Here is an 18,265-nt window from a genome sequence, read left to right on the forward strand (position 1 = left end):
GTTGTTGTTGCGCCGCCTGCTGTAGAGGTGGTTGCCCCAAGGGCTGCTGACCTGGCTGAGGGTAATGAAAAGCTTGGCCCTGGTAGTGCTGGTACGGTGGTTGCGGTTGCATGAACTGGACCTGAGGAGCCGGCATACGCGTCGGCGGACGGAACCCCGGTTGAGGCGGCATTGGCAGGGCTGCTACCGGTGGCGGCATGGGAGTGCCCGCCGGCCACCCTTGGAACCCCGGGGGTCCCAGATATGGGGCATTGCTGGCTCCCGGCGCAGCAGCCGATCGGTTCACCCCCGTCGCTGACGTCCCTGGTGCTTGCATCGACGTACCCGGTGGCACCGGCGGCAGCTGCGGCCCGACCATCGCGGGCACCGAGAGGCCCCGGGCTACAACTTGTGCAAACGACCGTGGCAGCATCAGACTCCTTGAAGAAGCAGGCGACGGTGCGATGGCGTGGCGGCTGAACGGAGGGACGACGGAGCGATTGGCGAGCGTAGGAAGAGGGCTCGTAGCGGCAGCGTGATTGACTCTGGTACGAGGGAGGCACGATCGTATGATCGCATGCCCTCGCTAGTCGACATAGACGGCGTGACCCACTCTGCAGGCCCATGAGCGCCCGGCCGAAGCAGGCCCACCGCTCCTACGGTCCAGGAGCCACCGATCCCACCATCCAGGATTCGAACCGTGGCCTCACCGCCGCCACCGTCTTCGACTCCAGCGAGGAATGAACCCTGGCCGCCGCCACCGTCTCAGCAGCAGCTAACTCCGTCACCGCGATCTCAGCCCTCGGACTGATGCCTCGATCGCCCACTCCCACCTTAGCTTTGGCGAGGAAGTCGGCTAGAACGGCCGGCGGCGTGATCCGCTTGGAAGGTAGCGGCCCAATTATTCTCTCCAATTATCGCTATCAACTAGATAATCTGCCACTTCAACGATGTGGTTGTAAAACCTCTGAACTTTCCAAGGCCAATGTCACTATGGTAAAAACGTTCTCAAAACACCTTCCAATATGCAATTTAATCTGACTGTTATATCTCGAAGTTGAATGCACTAGTGCAAACGAGCATCACAAAAACATTATGATCACACTGGCCAAAAGCTCTAACTTACTGCACATGAGTTTAAATGGTTGACATGTTAGAGGAAAAGAGGGATTTAAAAACAAACAAGTCTCGGCTAGCTCTGACAAATCTCAGAATAGTTCCGCTCGATACAATTGCTCGAGGGTTTCTCTCGTATATATATCAGAAGGATCGGGCCAGAAGGCATCCGACGTTTACAGGGAAACGGTTTACAATATCGTGTAGGACTAGAAGTACAGAGGTATACGGGAACCTGAAACTAGTCCTATCTCTAACAGCCTCCCTTAATCACAACTTTGCAAGTTGAGATTATGTTTAAACTCCTCAAACTGACGGCTTGGTAACGGCTTCGTAAATCCATCAGCAACTTGATCCCTTGAAGGAACAAAACGAATTTCCAACTTCTTGTTGAGAACTCTTTCTCTCACAAAATGAAAATCAATTTCAATGTGCTTCGCTCTTGCATGAAATACCGGATTTGCTGATAAGTATGTTGCTCCCAAATTATCACACCAGAGACATGGTGGTCGAGTAGTGTGAACTCCAAGCTCCTTAAGTAAGGATTGTACCCAAATCACTTCAGCTGTTGCATTGGCAACAGACTTATATTCAGCTTCTGTGCTCGACCGAGAAACAGTAGCTTGCTTCTTCGCACTCCAAGAAATGAGATTAGGTCCAAAGAACACTGCGAAACCTCCAGTTGATCTACGATCATCCAAACAACCTGTCCAATCAGCATCTGAAAAAGCACTTACCAAAATAGACTTGGACCTCATAAAGGTTAGTCCAACATTTGGAGTGTGTCGAATATATCTCAAGATTCTCTTAGCAGCTGTCCAATGTATTGTAGTGGGAGCATGCAAATATTGACACACTTTATTAACTGCATAGGAAATATCAGGTCTTGTGAGTGTCAAGTACTGCAAAGCACCAACCATACTTCTGTATTTGGTACTATCTTCAGGTCCTAGCAATTCTCCTTCATGTGCTGTAATCTTGTCAGAAGATGACATTGGAGTCGGGGAGCCTCTACAATTTTGCATGCCCACACGAGCAAGAACCTCTCTGGCATATTTTGCTTGATTTAAGACAAGTCCATCATTCACCTTCTTAACCTCAATACCCAAGAAGAAGTGAAGCTCACCAAGATCCTTTAAAGCAAACTCCTTGCTAAGATCCTTAAGCAAAGCACTCGTTGCATCTTCAGAGGAGCTAACAACTATGATATCATCAACATAGATCAACATGTATATTGTAACATTTGACTTGTGGTAGATAAATAGTGAAGCATCAGACTTTGAAGCTACAAAACCAAGGCTTGTCAACTGAGAACTCAAACGAGAGTACCATGCCCGAGGAGCCTGTTTTAAGCCATATAACGCCTTGTCAAGCCTGCATACATGATGTGGTTTATTTTTGTCTTCATATCCTGGCGGTTGTCTCATATAGACCTCCTCTTCCAGAACGCCATGCAAAAACGCGTTCTTGACATCCAACTGCCTCAAGCTCCATCCCCTAGAAACCGCTATAGACAATACAAGTCGAACAGTTGCAATTTTAACAACTGGACTAAAAGTGTCTTCATAGTCTATACCGTAACGTTGCTTAAATCCTTTAGCTACCAATCTTGCTTTATATCTATCAACAGAACCATCAGCTCTTTTCTTGATTCTATAAACCCATCGACAGTCTATGATATTTGCACCACGTCTCTCAGGAACTAAATGCCAAGTTTTATTATCTATAAGAGCATTGTACTCTTCATCCATAGCTTCCTTCCACTGTGTTTTAGATAAAGCATCTTGCACGTTTAGTGGTTCATCAGCAACGCATGTTAGTATCCATCTTACTGTACCATCTTTATATTCCTTAGGTTGGACAATACCACGGGATGCTCGTGTTACTGGGCCTTTACGCGAATCAGATCGTCTTGTATTTTGCTGCACGGAGGAACCTGAAACTCCATCATTACTGCTGGTCTGTGCACTATCCAATGAAACTGACCGTGTCCCAGCACTGTCACCCTGTCGACCATGAGCAGGAGATCCATTGTGTTGTGTTGGTGCTGATGATTCACTCAACTCACGTGCATGTCTCTCCCTAGCCACAGAAGATCGCGAAGCTGAGGACAAATTTCCTCTACCTATCACATCTCTGTCAGGTGCGGACGCAGAGGACACTGGCGTCGACGCGTTTCCGCCAGATGATCCAGGCGAGTTTTCTGTGTCCGAAGCTGATGCTGATGACGACCCCGAAGCAGATTCAATCAGGAAATCATCCTCGCTTTCTGTGTCTCTGATTTCTTCTGCTGCTGTATGACCTCTATTTTCATTAAAAGTCTCACCGATTTGCAATCGACCCCCTGTTTGCTGTGGAAGAAACTCAGTACAAGTGGAATTAGCAGGATTAGTCAATATTGAATCATCAATAAATTCACCCCCTTGTTCAGTATTGCAAAGAGACTGATTTAGCAAAAGAATTTCGTTCTGGAGTAGAGCGCCAGCATTCGGATGAAGATCTTTGAAAGGAAAAACAGCCTCGTCAAAAACGACATCTCGAGACACATAGACACGCCCCGAGGATATGTCGAGACATTTGACCCCTTTGTGCATAGGACTATAACCTAGAAACACGCAACGCTTGGAACGGAAAGCAAGTTTTCGCTTATTGTATGGGCGAAGATTAGGCCAACAAGCACATCCAAAAACACGAAGTGAGGAGTAGTTTGGTTTAGTGCCTAGAAGGCGATGGATGGGTGTGTCATTATCAGTAACTTTGCTAGGTAGCATATTGATGAGGTATGTGGCTGTAAGAAAAGCTTCATCCCAGAATTTTAAAGGCATAGATGCATGTGCAAGAAGTGAGAGACCAACTTCAACAATGTGACGGTGTTTTCTTTCGGCATCACCGTTTTGCTGATGCGCATGAGGACAAGAGACATGATGAGCAATCCCTTGTGTTTGGAAGAAAGAATTTAGTTTTACATATTCTCCTCCCCAGTCAGATTGTACTGTAAGAATTTTTCTGTTTAACTTGCGCTCGACAAGCCTTTGAAAATTAGTGAAAGCAGAAAACACATCGGACTTTTTCTTGAGAAGATAGATCCATGTAAACTTACTATAATCATCAATAAAGCTTACATAATAACTATGACGCCCAACAGAAGTTGGTGCAGGACCCCAAACATCAGAAAAAATAATCTGAAGAGGGAAAGTGGATACACTAGTGGATACTGGATATGGAAGCTGGTGACTCTTAGCTTGTTGACAAGGATCACAAATAGACTCTGGACTGGAATCTCTAATAAAGGGAAGTTTATTCTTGCTAATAATTTTCATAACTACTCTAAAAGAAGGATGACCGAGACGACTATGCCACTTGGTTTGCGAAGGCTTGGTTGCAAGGAAGGCTTGCTTCTTGAGTGAAGTAGCCAATGATGAAATTAGAGGATATAGGCCACCAACACACCTTCCTCTATGCAGAATCTTTCTCGTTACCTGATCCTTGATCAAAAAGAAGTAAGGGTGAAACTCGAGAAAAACATGGTTGTCAAGGGCAAAGCGATGAACGGATAGAAGATTTTTTGAAGCATTGGGGACATGTCAAATATTGCGAAGTTTGAACGATTTTAAGGGGTTATGAATTATTGAATGACCAATATGACAAATATCCATACCTTGCCCATTAGCGGCGTTCACCTTGTCACGGCCATTGTAAGCATCTCGAACTGAAAGATTGTTCAGCTCGCCCGTGATATGGTGTGTAGCTCCAGTATCCGAGTACCAATTGGTGTCAATACCATATGCATATGCCTCATCAGAAGTATCATCAGCATCCTGAAACCTGTACCAACAATCTTTGGCTGGATGCCCTTCTCGATTACAAATCTGGCAGGTGACATCAACCCAAGGGGTAGAGCGGCGTCGACCACGTCCACGACCACTGCCTCCTGCTGGTGCACGTCCTCCTCGGCCACCGCCACGGTAGTTGCGAGGACGGTCATCTTGACGCCGATCTTCGCGTCTATCATCATAGCGCCGGTTATCATAGCGATGGTCATCTTGTCTGTCATCATAGCGTCGTTCATCACGGCTATTGTTGTTGCGCGGGCGGTAGCCACCACCATAGCCACCACCACCACGGTTTCTAGTTCTCGCAGCGGCATTAGCAGAAGTTTCAAAACCTCCGTGTGTGGATGAGGCAAGCATCTCTTGCCGTTCATCATATGACTGAATCTGGGAGTAAAGCTCGGCGACGGTCAATGAATTTTTGATCACGCCAAGAGCAGCAACAATAGAATCATAGTGATTTCCGAGTCCAGCAAGGATAAATGACACAAGCTCATCGTCAGGTAAAGGCTTTCCAGCAGCAGCCAACTCGTCTGCGAATCCTTGCATCTTGGCGAAGTACATCGGGATTGAAGAATTCAGTTTCTTTGTGTTGGCAAGTGCAATTCGAAGATTTGTGACCTTCGATTGACTCTGTGAGGCGAACATAACTTCTATCGCCTTCCAGACTTCAGCAGTGTGTTCAAGCCGAAGAACATGCATCAAAACTTCTTTGGAAAGAGAATTTAGAAGGTAGCTGAGCACCTGTTGATCCTTCTCTAGCCAGGTTTCGTACTGCGGATTTGAGACAACAAGCGACTCTTTCTCCTTCTCTGGATTGGCCACGGTCATTGTTTGGGACGGCGCGATCATGGTGCCATCAAGGAGACCTGTGAGCCTGGCGCCGCGGATGGCAGGCATAACCTGCGCTCGCCACATTGGATAATTGTTTCGCGTCAGTTTTTCCGACGGGGACGATCCAAGATTTATCGAGGCAGAGGTTGAGGACGAAGACGCCATGACTGCTCGCTTGGATCTGTTTGATAGATTGGTTCTAGGGATTTTCGTCTATGGAAGAGGTGGCTCTGATACCATGACAAATCTCAGAATAGTTCCGCTCGATACAATTGCTCGAGGGTTTCTCTCGTATATATATCAGAAGGATCGGGCCAGAAGGCATCCGACGTTTACAGGGAAACGGTTTACAATATCGTGTAGGACTAGAAGTACAGAGGTATACGGGAACCTGAAACTAGTCCTATCTCTAACAAGCTCAACATAGAAGGACATGGTAGAGGAAAAGAGGGATTTAAAAACAAACAAGTCTCGGCTAGCTCAACATAGAAGGACACTGAATTTTCGCGTCTAATATACACTTCCTCATGTATTCAATGAGCTAAAAACAGTAAAGCGGGAAACTGCATATATTTCGCAGGGCAAACTATTCCATGGAAGACTCAGAACTTGGGACCAAAATTGAGCTCTTCCCACTTCCAGTTAATGTGTGTTTCTAACGGGTTGCAAAATATTCTTCATTTATACTGTAATATACAGTTTCTGCACAGCTCTTGGTGTGGACATCATATACCTGATATGCACCATTCTGTTTCTGAGTGACAAAATCTTTCTGCTGCTACCTGTATCAGTGTGTCTTCTCAATCAGCAATATGATCCATCACATGATTATGCTCATGCACAGCTCCACAAAGCCGTGGAAGAACACACAAGCAAGAAGTGGTGTGTCTCTGAAACCAAGATCACGGTAGCAGCCTCATGCACAGGATACATCACTCCATGAAATTTCTGCTCTCCAGAAAAAGGAAAAAACATAATGAATGCAAGTGTCAAACTGATAGCAAACAATAAAAAAATGTAATTCTAATCATCTACCTTTCATATTTAGATCAGCCTATATCATCATGATCTTCCGTATCATCATCAAGAATAACATATTTCGAGGCACCATTTGATGGCTGGAAATTAGGGTCAACATGTTTACTGTGATGACCTTTCTTGAACCTATGATACCTTCATATATCACAAGATCAATAGTAAGAACATATCGTTCAACTAACACACAAACACATTAGAAACTGAACAGATATTTGTACTCCCTCATTTCCAAACACAAAGTTGAGTCAATTAATTTGAAATGGAGAGAGTACTAAGTTTATAGAGTCTAACTAATTTGATCAGTCTTTTCTTATAATTTCTTTATGATCAGTCTTGTCACAGTTTTCTGTGTGAAATATAGATTGATAGACTTATGCAATAAAACAAGGTTATCGCCTCTTCAACAATTGACTCCCCAAATAAATTTGGCATGTGAAGCTGACTTTAAGTTATCAACATTGTGAGAAATTTGAAGTCAATTTCGTGATTTGTGAAATATGAACAAGTAATAAGATAACTAGGAACTGTAAAAAATATTGAACCTAGGCCTCCTGCTAGAAAATTGAGCCTACGAAAATTGAATTTCAACTCACTTGTACAGATTGAACAGACTGACACCAAATATTATTGTTGCCAGCCCAAGTCCCTTCAACCAGGTGAATGGATCATTGAAGAAAAGCACAGCAACCTGCCCGATTTTTTTGCCATTGCAAGTCACACTCATAAGCATGAACATAATTGAATTTATAGAACATAACTATAGCATGTTAGATGAATACCAAAATTGTGACAGCTTCCTTAACAATCCCAGCTATGGTCACTGTTACAGCACTTGTTACAGAAACCAGAACATATTCTGTCAAAACCTTCAAAGAACAAATTATGATATTATCTTCCATATACAACCAGATACAAAAGTTACAGCAAGAGATAAGCACGTCTTAAGAACAAAGCAACACTTGATTGACTGGAAAAGGACTCACTGCAAGTATTCTAGGTGTATGGCAAAATGAAATAGCAAGATAGGAACCAAAATGGATTTTCATTGATTGCCTTAAATTTAAGGACTTGCAGGCATCCTAGGTGCATGAGAAAATGTAACGTAAAATGTGTGAAGTAAATATTCTAGTTCACATGAAGAAGTAGCGCTTCATACCATGAAGAAGGCCAAAGAACCACCTAGAAGCATCAATAAGCTGCTTTTTAGTATGTGAGCCGAGCTATCAAAGAAATGACTTGCCCTGAAGTCATGCCATGGATCCATCGCAATGGAGAGAATTGCAGTTGTTACTGCCATCACCGGGGTAACATAACTCATTAAGGTAAAGGGATTCTTTAATCCTGCGTAACACAATTAAAAACGATATTGTAAAGAATGTTTCATTACATATTAGTTCATTGAACAAATCACACTCAACATATCATTTTGATATTCATAATGAAGACAATGCGCAACTTTTAGTTCACAATCAAATAATAACTTCGCTTTCCTACTCTGTAAATCATATTTGAAACATAAACCATGTGGCTAATCAAATATTGTGTGCCTGAAAATTATAAAGCTAATCTCAGAGGAGAAAATGCTAAGACAGATGCATACCATATTCCTCTTTCTTCAGCAGATTTAGCAGACCCATGAAGGAAGGAGTAGATAAAAGCTTAATCAGAATTAATAGGGCATACCATGTCCAATCACCAACACTGAGTACTAGAGAGAGTATATAAACAGAAAGTAGAGTATGGTAACAAACCTGGAGGAGAATCTGTGTCATGCACCAGCGGAAACCAGACATAACAGCAGCAAGCATAATAAATATAAATCCCCAAAGATTAAATTCTGTCTCTCTAGCAACTACAAGAAAGAACATTGTTACCACAGTCCACAGTTAAGATAATCATAAGACAAATTCAGACAATGTGACAGTAAGTTAAGATGCAGCAGTAAGCCCACGAATTAGTCAAACACATATTAAGCAGACTTGGGATGTCCACTGATTTCTATTCTTTGCCATGTAATCTTTTCCCTAGGAGGATAGTAACAAACTATACCTTTCCAATGATATGAAATGCAAAAAATCTTTTGCATTTGGTCGAAAAAACACCTAATTAAGTAAAATACTAGTTGGAAGTTCACTTTCTGAGCCCTCTCTGGGAAAGCACAGAAGCATATAACTTTGAATACATTAGTAGAAGTTGTTGATGTATGCATTACCTGTCAGTAGAACTCCGAAGGAAACAATTAGCATGATTCCAATAATGTTAAAGCTCGGCTTCTCTAGCCTTCAGAACATAAATAGTAATCTTCAGTTTATAACATAATAATGATATGGGGCATAAGAGAAGCAGCACAGCAACAACACCAAAGCCTTTTTCCCAAGCAAGTTGGGGTAGGCTAGATATGAAACCCAACAGAAAAAAAAAACCAAAGCAAGGAGAAAGAAAGAAAGAAAAAGCGAGTAACTAAGGTTCCCGCACATGGATCGCTGATCTCCGTGCAGTCCTATCAAGAGCCAAGACTTTAGGTACATTCCAATCCCTCAAGTCTCTTTTTATCGAAGCATGATACCACGAAATGATATGGGGTATAACAGACGACACTATGATTGGCATAAGAACATGAAAAGGCTAATAGAATGTTATGAGGCAAATACTGTGAGAAAATATTGTTAAGCAAGATAATACGAAATGCTTGTCCCAGCAGTTCTAACATTTACATCTCGCTACTTAAAAAACTCGCAAAGTTGCTCAACCGGAAGACAAAAAGGCATGCAGTACTGAAAAGGAACCAGCAACTGAGCTTACCTGAATAGAAAAGCAAAGAGAAGAATGAAAATTGGAGCAGCAGATTTACACTGCAACAATTGAAAGCAATAAATTAGAAGTCCAAACTTTAAGTAAGAACCACAGAAAATAATAACTCACATGGAATGGAATGTACCATTGTAGCAAATGTCACGGAAATGAAAACAAGTGCAATGTTGCTCAAATTAATATCAAGAGCAGTAGCCAAAGCTGTTGGGACAACTGCAGCAGAAATATTCAAATTATTATACATCACTATATAAACAGTTGAGTTTTGAGAATGATAAACACACTAAGAACGAAAATAAGTATTCTGACATACTTGTAAGTAGAACAAAAATCTAGTCCATCCTACCTTCATTGGTTACATAGAAACACTATTATCCAGTAAGAAATATTATAGGTCATGGTCCAACTTAACTGAACGTCAATAACGTATAGTCAGCATGAGGGTAGAGCTTCAACTCTATTCTGAGACTATGTGGCTCTGTTGCAGCTTCGATTCCCATGCAACACAACAGTTGAATTTCACTTCAACCTTTACCCTTAAGTTGATATCTTAAGATAACCTAATTTAGCAAGTCGTTGAAAAAAACTTATATACATCAATGTTTAGTGCTTTGCACCTAAGGTCAAACTTGCACATACCTTTCTTTTATGACAGCTTACCACATTTGACAAAGGCCAGCTATTTAGCACTAGTAGTCTATCTGTCTATCCCACACAAATCCAGAATACACAAAGTTGCTATAATTGTAAGAACCAAGCTATGCAATGTCCATGGAACTTGTGCTGACTGAATGTAAGGGAAAAAAAACTACTACTATCAAGTAACATATAGCTTTGAAAAAACACAGTAGCCACCTCGCAGAAAGTAATCTCTCCATGACATTGCATTGCGCTCTTCCTCGAGGCCCCGGTGCTGGAACCAGAGGATCACCCTGGACGCCACGGCCTGCATCGTGAAATGCACCGTGTTCATGAGGAACGGTGCAGGGAACTTCCACATGTGCTTCCCAAGCATCTCCTTGTTGTACCTGACCACACGCACAAGAGCACGCAGAGAACATTAGCATTAGCATCAAACGCGTGCCCCAGCTCCCCTAAGCATCGGCGCCCAAATAACGAGAAAAACGCGTTACTCACAGCGTCAAGCAGGTACTCAGCGTGTACCAGCTCGCTATCAGGAATATAACCTTCGCGATCAGCCACGGCGAGAGCGGGAGCTCGTCAGATCCCGCCGCCACGCCCGCCTCGATATCCATCGGCAAGTGGTGGCCGGCACCGCCCGGGCCAGCGGCGGCCGCGGATGGCAGGAGCAGCAGCTCGAACTCCTCCGACTCATCGTCGCTCGCCGCGGAGGCTGGCGAAGCGGCGGCGGGGGCGGGGGCATTGGACGCTGCGGAGGGGTCCTTGCACCACCGCGAGAAGGACGGCTCCCTGCGTATCCCGCCTTGCTTCCGCTGCCCGCCACCCACCTCCTGCGGCTCGCGGGCGGCCTCCGCGGGCTCGACGGCCGCGTCCGCTTCCTTCGGGTGGGCGTGGCCGTTCTCCACGACGCAGTCCCCCATGGGCGCTGGCTGTCGCCGGTTCTAGAAGGGCTTGGATCTGGGCGGCGTGGATCTCATCGGCGGCGTGGCGCGGCCGCGGCGAAGGGGGGGTTTGCACTTTGCGGCTAGCTTGCTGGATTTCGGTAGCAAGTCAAAATCCAGCACCTCGTGGTGACGACGACTTCCTGCGCGGTTGGCTTCCAGCTTCCTCCGTCGGCTGGTACCGCTAGTTTTGCTTGCGGCAGAGGAGGACCATGTTTTTTTCTCTCTCTCCCCCTTTCCCCTCTACATTAAAATTCTTCTATCCGGGGGTTTGGTTGCTGAGAAATGACAAAACGTTCTCTCTATTTTTTGCTTGGAGATTTGTGCCGCCGCGAGGGTGTAAATGGCCGGTATTGGTTAGAAAATCTCGGACGGGTAGATACGAGGAAGAGTGAAATACATGGGGTACCCAACTTGTCGGTGGGGTTCCTCTTCCACAAAGGTTGCATAAAATTTATTAAATTTAAATATATCTATATACTATTTAGTGTCTCGATACATCTAAATTTGGATAAATTTCAGGCAATCTTTATGAAACGGAGGAAGTACCAAATTATGATCACGGAAGAGGTTGTGTGCTCATAGACCATCATTGCATCCGAAGCTACCTGTATTTGGTGATACGGCACGCCTAGACCCACTTGCCAGTACACAATGTCAGATTTTTTTAGCAAATCAGCCCCAAAATTTACTAGCAACCCTTTAAAGGGTGGTGCTAAGCGTCCCCCGGGGGATCGGAAGCCCCGATCCCACGCCTCCTACGTCCGACACGTGTCCTGGGACCACTCACGAATAGTCCACACACGGAAACTCCACCAGTCTCCCCAAAAAATGCAAGCCTTCACCCCCGTCTTCTCTGTACGCGTGCACGAGGATGACGACCCCGTCACCATGGGCGGCCCAGCTTGGCCCCTGACCGGCGTCCAGCTCCGGCGAGGGTTCGGCGAGGTCGGCCTCCACGCCCCCTTGCAGCAGACGACTCGCGCGGCCGCAGCATTTGTTGTCCAACGAGGTAGCAGTGGCCATCCACCATGGTAGCAGTTGTCCTGCACCAAGGTAGCTTCGCCCCAATCATCGCCGGAGAAGACCACCGGAACACTTGCAGCATCTCGGGCTCCCTCTGCCAGCACCTAGGACCCTCGGCAATCACATTGCTGACAACCGCTTGCAGCATCTTGCAAAATCGCTGGCCGCGCCGCTGCTGATAGATGATAGCACCGCCGCCATTCCTTTGTAGCACCGTCGAGCGCCGCTCGCAGCAACGCCGGCCGCCGGTCGGAGCAACGTTGGGCGCCGCTGGCAGCACCACCACTGATAGACGGTAGCATCGCCGGGCGCCTCGTAGCAACGACGCGCGCCGGACGTAGCACCGCTACGCGCCGCAGGTAGCAACGCCGCGCGCCCGTCGGAGCACCGCCGGCGCCGCCGTGCAACGCCGCGCGCCGGCCGGAGAACCACCGGCGCCGTCAGCCGCAAAGAACGCCGGCTGCCTCTCTCCCAAAGCCGTCGGTTCGTAGCACCGCCCTGGCAGCTAGTAGCGACGAGGTCCGGGCGAGCACCTCCGCAGGGGCGTTGGCGGCGTTTGCCGGTTCGTAGTGCGAGAGGCGCCGCCTGGAAGCACCGGTTCTCGCCGGAGGTAGGAGACAGAGAGGTCTCGCCGGACGTGCTCGAGGCCAGCGGCACGGCGAGCTCCAGGCCGGCGGCGGGGCGATGAGGCAGGGAGAGGCGCCTAGCACAGACGAGCTCAAGCTATGGTGGCTGAGAGTATCTGCGGCGTGGTGTGGGGACGAAATTGTGTCTTATCCTCTCGATTGGGAGCGATTGAGGTGGGAGGAGATGAGCTGTGCACGTGGTGTGCGGGACAGCTGCGCATGAAGAGATAAGGTGAAGGGAGAGGTCGACGTGGCTAGCTTTTATCCGCGCGATCGCCCCGATCGGACGACGCTCGATGCGGAGGAAGGCAACAACGAATTCCCCCGGTGGGGTCAACGTTCAAAGCTCACCCGGTTAGCTCTGACCATTAATAAGAAATAAAAATGTCTTGAAAAAAAGTGGAAGTCATCTTCTCCCTAATCAAGCCACCAGTATGGTCGCATCGTCTTGGCTAGGGCGCGCCGCCTACACGGGGCGGCCACCATGGAACAGCGCCCCATCCTCGTGGGTCGAGCTTGGGGAGGCGTTCCCGGCGCGTGGTGGAGCTCCGTTTGTCCTGTGCCGATCCCCTCCCCGACGCCGAAGCCCTCCGATGTGGCTGCGAGATGCTTTCATCGTGGCGACGCTATGGGAAAACTCCTCGTCTTCATAGATATCCGGCATGTTCTGCATAATTTTCGTCTTGACGGTGCGCGACTCCCCATGGAATCTTTCAATGCGAACCACCAAAGCACGCCTGTCGTCGCCTCTCCTCATCACGACAGAGATGCTCGCCATCGACGACACGCTTGTTGGCCTCCACGCTGCAAACAAGGAGGGCAAGCCTCTGCACCAGCCCGACGAGCAGCGCAACATATGTTTGTCTTGTGCCACAACTATTGGGGGAGGGGCAGGGCGGCCTCCGTCGTGTGCATCCATGTGGCGGATGCGTGAGGAAGAGTAGGACGGACACGCGCTAGGAGATCGGAGGCACACCGAAGAAACTGGGGTGGCCGCGCGAGGGGAGGAGGTAGAGCAGGGCCAGCACGCCAGCGATGGAGAAGAAGACAGGGAGGGGTTGCAGCTCCACAAGGCGTGCCACGACGCGGAGACCGAGCACCTGCCGGCGTTATTTGGGGGGATTTTGCAAAGATTATTTCAGAGCAGGAACCTACTATAGATGACATGAGGGGTCCACTACTGCCACGTGCATGGATACAACGTCCGACCAGCGCCGACGACCATCTACGAGCACACAACGCGTCTTCAGTGACCGTAATTTGGTATTCTATGTGTACGATGACCAGACTGAACCCCCCCCCCCCCCAACAAGTTCAAGTATCCTCCATGTATTTTACTCTACAAGGAATGTACCTCCCATGATATCCAGCCCCATTAGTGAATTAACGAAGGAGACAATGGGTGGATTGATTGCTCGGTAGGCCTTTGTGTTGTATCCAGCGGGATTCTTAAAGCACCATTGGGCCAGACCAGGGAGGAACTACCAAATCGGCTATTCTCCTCGAGCCACCTCCCAATGCAAAAAGACATATTTTCCTGCATGAGCATGGCCGACCATGGAGATGACTAAAGCCTGTGCGGGCTGCGACGAAAAGGGAAAAGGAGTGCGAGAAGGATTCCGTCACATCCCGCCAAATACCCTTCCCTATTTCTACCCTCCACCCGCGCCCCCCGATTCAAGGGCAGGTGAGTGGCGCATCAAACTCTGGAAGACAATGACAAAGGCTACTTCCTCTTCTTCGTCGAGTTATCCTTCACCTCCACTGATGACTATAAGTTACCACACTGCCAGCTTGGTTGGCTATGGTTAGATCTTGTAGTGGTAGGGCATACCTAGCTAGGATTTGCATGTGTAGTGCTAGTTCATAGGTGCTCGAGGGTTGGTGGTGTCGAAATGTATTGTTAGTTCACCAAACTTTTAGTGCCATTTCGTATTTCATGGAGGATTTGCCAAGATCAAGTCAATGGTTTCTCCAACAACACCTAAAGAGGGTACGATAATTTCAAGGGAGCATGAGAGGAGTACCAGACCTTCTTGGCTGATCAGACTAAGGCTATTGAGGCTATGGCTCATCAGCCAATGTCTCACCAGCCAATACCTATTATAGCTATTCCTAGGATAAGGAGCACCTTAGGCACGAGAGTAGGGTGAAAGATTCCATCATCGTTGTCCTGGTCGTATGGATTGCCAAGTTCTTGCTCTTTTGATTCTTCTATGACCAGATGTAACATGCAATGGCATGGTAAGCTCACTTTATTTAAACCATGGTAACACCATGGCCATTTCATGTGTGCGACCAAAAATCAATATTGTGCATGAGCAGAGCCAAAATAGACTATGTGCACACCGCCAAAGAAAGAGGGGTTAGTTGCCCACCCGATGTAGGAAAACCTTCACATGCCACCAAAAAATGCCACATTTTGGCCCGAAGCTTATTTCGGATGGCTAACACCCACAGTGCATGCCCCACGGAGCGCCAAATTCGGTCAAGCCTAATACCTTGACAAAATTGATCAAATTATGTGCAACACTGCAACTAATACCTTGACAAAATCTTGGCTAGCTATTTTGTGTGGGGTGAGAGAATCGTGGAGTGAAATAAGTATGGTTGTTGGAATTCTTTACCATGCTGACACGAAATTGGCTAGTTGCTACTACTCCATCTGTTCCAACTATGTTGACACGGGTTTAGTCAGATTTAGTCTGATACGCGTGTATCTATACGTGTTTCTGTGAGAGCCCTGCTTTTCTTGTAACTAGCCTGAGGGCTGATTGTAACCGTAACTCTTTAAAGAAGAAATAAAATCCCCAAACTTCCACGCAAAAAGAAATACTAATAATCTAATTATGGCTGCTATAAAACAGAAAACGCCCATATTAGGTGGATCACCTAAATATGCAAAAAGAAAGGAATCACATTTGATGTCTTTTTGGGTCTTTTCTTTAGATGGTGTCTTTTGGAACAGTTAGCCCCTGCGTTTTTGAAATGGTCGGCATTCATCGTGACTTGTTTTGCACTACCAGTTACATTTACCAGCTGCGTGCAAAATCTTGTTTCTTGCCTTGACTAACTGATAGGGAAAAAATGCAGTGACCTAATGCTAGTAAAAATTCTTCAAAAGCGCTAGACAATCTGAGTAAAGAAAAAAAACAGAGATGTGCTCAGACGGGTACGCGTGCCACTAAGAGGTACTCTTACACTTACACGCAGCTGGTAGATGTAACTTCAATTTCGCACTGGCTGATCTTACATAGATGCGAGGCCTCGTCTCTGTACTCGCGAACCAGCCACGCCCACACCATCAGGAGCCCTGCAATGAGCACGGCCGTGAAACAAGTGCAACCTATCACGACACGGCTGTCTTGGATCGGGAGGCCGAGGACGATGGCCATCATGATGTTGAGAACACCCCCGCCGATAGCGCAGAGACCGATGATGGTGAGCGCCTCCTCGGCGGCCACCGGGGCGCGCGGGAGGAACAAGTCCATGTAGAACAGGATCAGAAAGATCGTTGACAGGTAGACGAAGAACGAGACCAACAGCGGCAGCCGCCACGGGATGCTGCTGAAGAACTGAGGGTCCGTGGATCGGAAGGCAAAAGCCATAGCCACGCACGAGACTATAAGGACGACCTGCAAGTAGACAGCATTTGCCACGAGCGAAGCTCGGGATGTGCCGGCCACCTTCTCTCCGATCGTCGTCGGCGCGGCCGCGGTCGCCATGCATGTATATATGCGCTAGCTAAAACCCTCGGTTTAACTTCGGAGCTGCGGGTTGGACGTGACCGACGGAATATAGAGGCGACAGGCGAGGCCGGGTTCAGACGTGGACTCTCTGTACCCTGGAAGAGGTTTCGATTGGGATTGTGATTGGGATTGTGTTTGGGTCCGTATGTAGAATTTTACAATATTTTTCTATACCAAATCCAAATGTCACAGATAATATCTCAAAAATAGCATGTAAATATACACCGCCGTTCAGCTGTTTAACGATAAGAAGGAATCCTGGTTGGCTTATAAGCAATTTTTTAGTGAGTTTAATTTCTAGAGTCATGCTGGCTATCAGGGGATGGCCACACGGCCCTGTATGCCTGTTGTGACCACACGGCGTTCTCTGGCCAGAATTTCCAATCCACCTCCAATTGGTGGGACTTCTTGATCGCTGGAAAGCATAACAAGGAGCAAAGGCGCATCAGCGATCGCTTTCTGTATGTTCTTTGGAACGCTTGAAAGGAACGAAATCGCGGATCTTCACGGGACAAAGGCTAACTTACCTTGAGGTGGCGGGCATTGCGAGAGATGGCATCCTCCAACGCGAGCATGCTTTCGCCGCCGGGCGGCCAGCCATCCCTGCCGACCCAGACTAGGCCTTTTTTCCTTTTTTTTTCGTTGTGGTAATATATATGACATCTATGTACAGTTTGGTCGGATTTTTCCCTCTTACTTAATAAAAAGGCACCGGTTGCTCCAAAAAATAATAATTACTAGAGTCAACATTATATAGTATGCACTATCAAATCTAGTCACATGCAGCCAATGAGGCACATCTACCATATCCGCAAATAGAGCAACTACTAGTGCATCGAGAGAGACGAGATCAACACATATGTGTTGACCAGGACGGTCACCACGGTAATGTAGATGTCGCCTAATTCATAGAGGAAGAAGACGCACGGCCAAAGATGAAGAACTCGAACGGAAACGAGAAATGGCGCCAAGACGTTCCCAAAAAATCTTATCGCCCATCTCTCAGTGGAGGATCTGAACGAATAAATTTTCGGAGGCATATTTTCCCGGATGGTCATGGTCGGGATGTGGAATACTTGAGAGCAGCGTAACAAAAAAGAAAACTTGCTCAAGAGAGACATGCAAATATGTTCGTCTCTTGTGTGTACTAGCAACGACAGGCGCGGCGGCACGCCGCGCCAAGCCGAGAGTTAAAGAATTAAATTTATGTTAAATCACGACTGCAATATGGACGGTGATGGGGTGGCGTGATAGTGAACAGACGATACAGATGCGGGAGTGTCAAGAATGGTAAAGCTCAACGTCCCTTGGTGGATGATAATGACAATGCAAATAAGTATCTACAACAGATTCAACGATAACTAAATTGACAGATTCATAGTACTACATAACGGTAAAGGCAACCAGCACTGCAAGCAATAGAGCGCAGGGCGGTCGGGCGGCTCTGGCCCAGCACACGAAATGGCTTTGATAGCCCGCACGCGGGCGGCACACCACCACCGATGTAACCAGAACGCCGCACAATTGGCACACCAGTGTCAAGAATGGTAAAACTCAAATTCCATGGATGATAATGACAAGTGCAAATAAGTGTCTACGACAGACTTAGTGATAACAAATTGACTGTTGCAAACAAGTGCGAAGAGTATATTCACAATACTTGGAGGATTATA

At 47.0% G+C, this 18,265-nt stretch overlaps 2 protein-coding genes across 2 annotated transcripts; both read right to left on the minus strand.

The window, feature by feature from the left end:
• Positions 1 to 635: 635 nt before the first annotated feature.
• Positions 636 to 5,825, minus strand: LOC139838122 (uncharacterized). Its single transcript, XM_071827477.1, has 4 exons — positions 4,754 to 5,825; positions 2,018 to 3,700; positions 1,647 to 1,801; positions 636 to 887 (listed from the first exon to the last, which is right to left on the minus strand). Exons 1-4 carry the CDS (start codon positions 5,823 to 5,825, stop codon positions 636 to 638), a joined length of 3,162 nt encoding a protein of 1,053 aa, XP_071683578.1.
• A 188-nt stretch (positions 5,826 to 6,013) lies between these two features.
• LOC127343864 (probable sugar phosphate/phosphate translocator At1g06470) lies at positions 6,014 to 11,438 on the minus strand. The gene is made up of 12 exons (XM_051370060.2): positions 10,746 to 11,438; positions 10,464 to 10,636; positions 9,736 to 9,821; positions 9,600 to 9,649; positions 9,010 to 9,077; positions 8,549 to 8,649; positions 8,398 to 8,410; positions 7,954 to 8,138; positions 7,577 to 7,663; positions 7,391 to 7,485; positions 6,795 to 6,932; positions 6,014 to 6,707 (listed from the first exon to the last, which is right to left on the minus strand). The coding sequence occupies exons 1-11, from the start codon at positions 11,168 to 11,170 to the stop codon at positions 6,809 to 6,811; spliced, it is 1,407 nt and encodes a 468-aa protein (XP_051226020.1). The 5' UTR covers positions 11,171 to 11,438; the 3' UTR covers positions 6,014 to 6,707; positions 6,795 to 6,808.
• Positions 11,439 to 18,265: the final 6,827 nt, after the last annotated feature.

The sequence above is a fragment of the Lolium perenne genome, chromosome 3 (assembly GCF_019359855.2).
Source record: "Lolium perenne isolate Kyuss_39 chromosome 3, Kyuss_2.0, whole genome shotgun sequence".
In the NCBI taxonomy this organism is placed as follows: domain Eukaryota; kingdom Viridiplantae; phylum Streptophyta; class Magnoliopsida; order Poales; family Poaceae; genus Lolium; species Lolium perenne.

What these genes read in the sequence shown, in the direction of transcription:
- LOC139838122 (XM_071827477.1), bottom strand. Translation starts at nt 5,825, where the DNA reads ATGCCTGCCATCCGCGGCGCCAGGCTCACAGGTCTCCTTGATGGCACC. An exon ending in GAACGCCGCTAATGGGCAAG is followed by an intron (nt 3,701 to 4,753) that starts GTATGGATATTT and finishes GCGTGTTTCTAG; the next exon opens with GTTATAGTCCTATGCACAAA. An exon ending in CAACAGCTGAAGTGATTTGG is followed by an intron (nt 888 to 1,646) that starts GTACAATCCTTA and finishes CGATAATTGGAG; the next exon opens with AGAATAATTGGGCCGCTACC.
- LOC127343864 (XM_051370060.2), bottom strand. Translation starts at nt 11,170, where the DNA reads ATGGGGGACTGCGTCGTGGAGAACGGCCACGCCCACCCGAAGGAAGCG. An exon ending in CTGAGTACCTGCTTGACGCT is followed by an intron (nt 10,637 to 10,745) that starts GTGAGTAACGCG and finishes GCGTGTGGTCAG; the next exon opens with GTACAACAAGGAGATGCTTG. An exon ending in AGGAAGCTGTCACAATTTTG is followed by an intron (nt 7,486 to 7,576) that starts GTATTCATCTAA and finishes AAAATCGGGCAG; the next exon opens with GTTGCTGTGCTTTTCTTCAA.